The sequence below is a fragment of the Agelaius tricolor genome, unplaced genomic scaffold (genome assembly GCF_023055355.1).
Source record: "Agelaius tricolor isolate 1412-34295 unplaced genomic scaffold, bAgeTri1.0.p SCAF_5, whole genome shotgun sequence".
Classification (NCBI taxonomy): domain Eukaryota; kingdom Metazoa; phylum Chordata; class Aves; order Passeriformes; family Icteridae; genus Agelaius; species Agelaius tricolor.
In genome coordinates, this window is record NW_027269265.1 from 15,644,030 (window position 1) to 15,650,256 (window position 6,227).

A 6,227-nucleotide genomic window follows, 5' to 3' on the forward strand; every position below is an offset into this window, starting at 1 on the left:
AGCACACTGAGTGAACAGAGAGATGGAATTCCAAGAAAAGTAATCAGGGTTTGTCTGTAGCCCTCTATGGTATCCTAGCCACTCAAAACCAGTTCCTTCTGGATCTCACCTGAAACAATTGCCTAAGAAAATATTAGGTCACTCACAAAGAGTCATTGCCTCAAAGGTCACATCGTATGAGGCAGAGAAAGAAAAAATTGTATAAAAATTTATGTGTCCAGAGAGAAAGCAGTGAGGAGATATGCACACAGAAAAAAAAAAAAAAAAGTAATCCCTTCCCTCTAATATTGTTTTTTATTTGCTTTTACTGCTAGGGCTAGGATTTTGGCTAATAAAAGTGAGGTTCCTGTGGTAGCTTCATAATATGTAGTTATGATATGATTTATATTCTGAAATATGGAGGATCTTAGGAAACTACAGCCTTGTCCACACAAAGGATGTTCTTCTATTTCCTTGTGTAAGATTACGAAAGGATAGTAAATCTTAATTATTAGTCTTTATAAAGGCCACCAAGTACTGTAACTGGGTTTGGAAAATGCACAAATATAAATAATAAGTGATGCTACTAAATGAATGTGTCCTGGAGAAAGTGAACACAGAAGAATGGTCGCTGACCCTCTGCACACCTGGGGAGCTGCTGCTGATGCCGGGCAGTGGGGACGGAGGGCAGTGGCGTCCAGCCACGAGAGGGCATTCGGGTGTCTGCGAGAACGCAGCCCCAGAGCCGCCGGCCCCGCGCCAACCCCACCGCCTGCTGCTGCAGCTGGGCATTGCTCTTCTTTATTTTGCTACGCTCATTGTCCTGCAATGTGTTTTGAAACGTGCTCATTCCAGAAGATGTTTTTGTAAACCGAGTTTGTGGACAGGGAAGAGAGAAAAAGGCAGGCAGGGTGTCTGGTGGAGACAAGAAGAGAGCAAGATCCAGTGTTTTATGGCAGTCACTGCAAGGAGGTGATGTGCAGGTGCCTGGTCCGTGTCTCACACGGGTAACTGCATGGCAGTGACACAAACACTGCAGTGACAGCCAGACATACAAAACTGCACTCCCTATAAGCAGCCCAGGTAGGAAACCGGGTTGTCTGCTGCCATCCTTCTGACACTTCTGTCTCTAATTGTCCTGGGAAACATTACATGGTGATGTTTGGTGAAAAGTAAGAGTCAGAAGAGTAGTAAACACCTCTGTGAAGGCTCTCACCTTGAACAAAATAACCTTATTTTCCACAGCTCTATTTTACTAGGTGAACTAATAACATTTTACTTCTGAATAAGAGTATCCACACAAGAGTTTAATGATTTTGAGTTAGGACTCATGCATGAATAATCAAATTTGATCTAGTTAAAGGAATTTAAACTGAGAGAGCTTTAAGCTAGTGCATTTCCTTTCCTGTTTGATGTGGGCTTAGAAGGTGTTTGCAGACAGGCTGAGTGACTAAGTTGATGGATGGTGCTTCAGCCACCAGCATTCAATAGGGTTCAGCCCTGTGCCTGAATTCTTATCCACACAGCATGATTTAATTCATGTTAAACTTCCTGACTGCTTGCATGCAGATTTTGTCCACAGATATCTTCACCATATGCAGAGCCCTAAGAGAGACAGATGAAACTGACTGGTATAATATACATATTTAGATTAAAGTGGGGAGATTTTTTTTAAAATGAGACTGCTGAAAGTCATGTTCTTAAATCTGTTCTTCAGTATCTCCATAAGAAGCCCTCAATGCAATGAATTTCAGTACTCTGCAGCTCACACTGGAGACAATAGAAAATTTGCATGATCCAGAACTGAGCAAGGAAGGCACCCTCTATAAGGCCAAGGATAGTTCTCACACGAGTGAGTAAAATGGCCAGGGATTCATCTGTGCAGAGATTTCTCCACACTTGTTTCTAGTAAGATGTTTGGTCCCCCAAGCTATAGATACAAGCAGGTCCACAGGAAGTAGGAGGTGCTGCATTCTTCTGAATCTCCCTCTTTCCCTAAGATTCCATTTTACTTCCCAGAGCCCCACCCAAGAGGGGAAAGGACCCATACTATGTCACAGGGCCCTAGACTGCATAGACCTTCCAGTAGCCCCTGACTAGCTTGGGGCAAAGTTGCTCTGCCCTTGCATTTCTGTGGAAGTAGGATCTTGGGACTTGCAAACAATTCAGCATTATTGCATGCTCCAGAGCTCCTGACTTTGCCAGGGATTTGTGTCATCCTATGATTGCAAAGAGGGGGTTCTGCCCTCAGCTGGAAAAGAACAGGCTTTAGTTGAAGTTTTCTGAAGGGAAACTGGTGATTGCACTCACAGCTGGTAGAAGGAGGGTACCATCAAAGCTATCAGGGCTATTGCAATTGCTGTTTCCACAAGTGCATTTATGTCCCACTGATGGTAGTCCATCTGTTTTGCCTTGAAGTTTTGTGAAATGGTGTCTACTCCAGAGATAAGTCGCTGGGCTGGGCCGATCATCGATGTTCTTCTGGATTATGTGGGAAATGTGCAGCTCTGTTCCCGGCTCAAGGAGCATATTGACAGCTATGAGGACTGGGCTGTCATTAAAGAAAAAGCAGGTATGATCTCCCAGAAGAGAATCCAGCACAAACAGTCCCACTGTTGGATTCAAAACCTCATTCACCATCTCCTCTTAGTATTCATCCCATAAACTTGAAATCCTTGAAAGGATTTCCCTTCTGTGACTGACCAGGTATGAGTGTCAGAAATTTCTGGTATGTCACTGGCCCTGTGGTGAGAAATGCACATCAGCCATCGATCTGACCCACTGGGAATGAGCACAGCAGTGCAGAAAGGCCCATTTGGATGTAGCTGGGGTTCAGTCAGATCAGGACAGGTGGGCAGCACAGCCATCTCCACAGCAGCCTAGCAGGCACCAGTGGCCTTTAAAGCCTTTATTAATATTCCACTCTCCTAATATCCTTTCCCTCAGGAAAAAGTCTTTCATAGATATTTTCAGAATCAGTTTTTTGGCACCAAGCTAAATTTGGTACCTATTGCGTTTATTTTCATTGGGAAGGCTAAACACTTTGAAGTAGCTTTTTAAAATCCTCCTAGAAAGCCCATTGCTATGGCTGAGATGGGTACAGCACCCCATCCTCCAGGCCCACATCCTTCCCCATGTCATGCCTCAGTATACATGTTTTGCCACCGGACATATTATCCCTTCATTACAGAAAAAAACCTTTTTTTCATTCTTCCTTCTCCCATTTTCCTCCTGATACTCCCCTGCCCAAGCTGAGCTCAAGTCCCTCAAGTTAAAACCCGTTCTGCTCATGTTTCTGACCCGCCTGTCTTTCAGAACCTCCACGACCTCTTTCCCACCTTTGCCGCATCAAGGTCCGGAGCCTGGTTGGAAGGAACCGCATTAAACTCCTGGACACGCTGCCCCTCCCCGACAGACTGATCCGCTATCTACAGCACGACTACTCACAGTGACCCCCCAGCACACTGGATGTGCAGCAGCTTCCCAGCGTGGCACCCAGCGTCACCACTGTGGCACAGGTGCACAGCAGGGAGGATTTGCTGCTGGCTTGGTCAAGCACCCTCCCGTGACTAATCTGAGAGAAATGCGCTTTTGAAGCAGGAATGAGAAGAAAACGGAGGAGACAGCTAACATAGGAGACTGCTGTTAGGTTTTTCAAGAGAAAACACATACAATTCACCTCACTTAGTCTGCAAAGAAGAAGAAATGAAAGCCAATACTTACAAATGACTAGTGCTGAAGCAAGTATCAGTGAGGAACTCAAAACTGTCCTGAAGCTGTGGTGGAGCTTAACATCCTTGATGTGGTCACAATTCAGAACTTGTCAAGAATCAACGTGTTTGGGAAAGCAATCACATTACCTTCACTGACTGAGATTTTTATTGTAGTTTCTGTTCTATTGTTTGGATTTCTGCTAAGTGTGTTGGTTGCTAATTCTCTGATATTTTGATACCACCTTGCTAACACCTTTACTTCTTTTTTTGTACCTTTCTTATTAAGTACTTGATTTATGAACCTTCATATCTCAGAACTCTTTAATAGACTAAAATCCAGAAATGCTGAATCCTTTAAAAGTCAAGGAAAGGTTTATTTAAGGAGGATGGAAGAATTATATTTGCACATAGTGAACAGAGTTCATTCTGTATTATATTTGCAATAGGAAGTAAGTGAAATTTTGCTTGAGAGAATTTCCTAGACTAGGGATTTGAAAGCAACCCTTAGCTCTTTCAGGTTTTTTTGGTGTAAATTAGAAGTAGCTGCACTGTAAACAGTACGTTTATGCTTTCATGAAGCTGGTGTCAGAACAGAACAAAGCCCTAGAGGAGCAGGAACAGAGAGAGTGATATGAAGGAGAGAGGCAACACTGCTGAACCAACTTATTCTCTTCCTCCCCCAGAAGATCTTATCTCTATAAAACCCAGCTCTCCAAACTCCTTGGACCTCTGTGGCTGTAACAATACATGACTGAAAATAAGAGAAATTATTTGAAAATTATGGAATTCAAACTGCAAAATTTATGGAAATGAATACCCAGAATTAGGTTTCCAAATCCTTACTCAGATGCCTAAACAATGGCAAGTTGCTTGCACCAGGTGTTGTTCCACTTAAACCAGGGGAATCATATACAGTGTCAGATATTACTGAGGCAGAATAAAAAATCTCAGAATTTAGCCCTGAATTTTCTGACTTTGGAGGTTTGAAGTATCTTTTAGCTTCCTTTGACACTGATGAAAGTTATTATCTCAGCTTCTTTGAAAATTAGGGCACCTATTTACAGCTCAGATCCACAACTGATTTATGGCAGCTTAACAAGTCACCATCTATCTGCTGAACCACTATAATTGTCCGTGAAATTCTTTTATTGAAGTTTTTAACAAGTCACATTCCCTCACAGCTGGGGAGGCCAAGGAGCCCATGAACAGTTATTGGCAGAGACTACAGATCCCCTGACAGGTGTGACTTGGTGAACTGCTTTGATGAGTGCTTATTCTTCACTAGGCACCCAAGAAAGAATGGAAGAAACTAAATTTGGAACTACATCTTTGCAGATCTTATGCTAGAAGCACACTCCTTACTTTAGGTGACAGAGGAGCTGTACACCATGGCCTGCTTGGAGTCCCCACCAGAGACCTTACAGATCTGTTTTGGTTGTTGGTCTGCATACCATCCACGGGATATGACAGAACTCTAAGTAGGGAAAATACATTGCACTGAGTTTTATTTGTGTGGAGTTTTATACCTTAACACAGGACTAAAGTGTGTTGCACAAATACAAGTAATACAATCTGTCTGGGCACACAGACTGTGATGACTTTGCGTGAAATGTCATCACTTGTGGGACAGGATGTGAGCAGAAGAAGCACAGGATTACAGGATTGCTTACTCTGTCCATTGCTGTCCCCTCTAAAAATGCAAAAATTGAAAAAACAACAGAGTTTCAATTCACACTGAACACTGCTCTTATAGAGCTTTGAAAGAAAGTCAGGTGAGATTCCTCCACTGGTGAAATTTCATCCAGTAACTTCCTTTACTGCCAGTTTAAGATCTACTCCCTTGTCTCCTGCAGGGTGAACAGGGAATTGGTTTAGGTTAGAAAAACATTGGGTGGAGAGAAAAGGAACAAGAAATCACTATATCAGTTCTGCCAGTGAAGGCCCTGTATTGGTAAGCAGTACCTGGAGAAATAGGAAATCACTGTGGAGTTCATGCATCTCTCACTTTCGAGGGCTGTGCAACAAAGGTCTGGGTCTTACATCGATATAAATCAGAAGTCCTTGAAATAAAGTGTAAAAAAGCAGAGTTGTAGAGAGTGATGGATACAGACAGAGCTTGGTGGAGACCACTTCAGAGTCTGGTGAGCAGTGACAGCCCCGGAGACCCTGGCAGGTAGAAGGGCTCACAATCACCAAGTACATAACTCCAGAAGTGGGATTTCATAAGCATCCCAAACTGGGAATTTCCCCTTAGCCAACATTTTTGTGTCCACAAAAGTCTGGCAAGTAGCAATTTCTTTTTATGTCCTTGGAGAAGCTGAAACTGGGTTTGAACAGGATAAATATGGAAAGCCCATTTCTTCTTTCAACCAAGAGACCTTTATTTCTATTGGGAGACCCATGTCCTAGTTGCTGTCAAAGATCTGTCCTGAGCAGGAGTCACTGAGCCAGAGAGCACTGGTCTGATGGGAACATAACACAACTGTGGGAAGGATACGTGCATGCTGTGCACAGAAACTGAGGTGAGAAGAGTCT

The 6,227-nt window shown here is 43.2% G+C and overlaps 1 protein-coding gene across 1 annotated transcript in view; it reads left to right on the top strand.

Moving 5' to 3' along the window:
• Positions 1–4,451, top strand: part of ASB2 (ankyrin repeat and SOCS box containing 2) — a 29,263-nt gene extending 24,812 nt beyond the window's left edge. Inside the window, exons 9-10 of the mRNA XM_071426560.1 lie at positions 2,398–2,551; positions 3,295–4,451. Of these exons, the coding sequence (XP_071282661.1) occupies positions 2,398–2,551; positions 3,295–3,431 (291 nt within the window). The 3' untranslated portion in view covers positions 3,432–4,451. The remainder of the gene's footprint in view (positions 1–2,397; positions 2,552–3,294) is intronic.
• Positions 4,452–6,227: the final 1,776 nt, after the last annotated feature.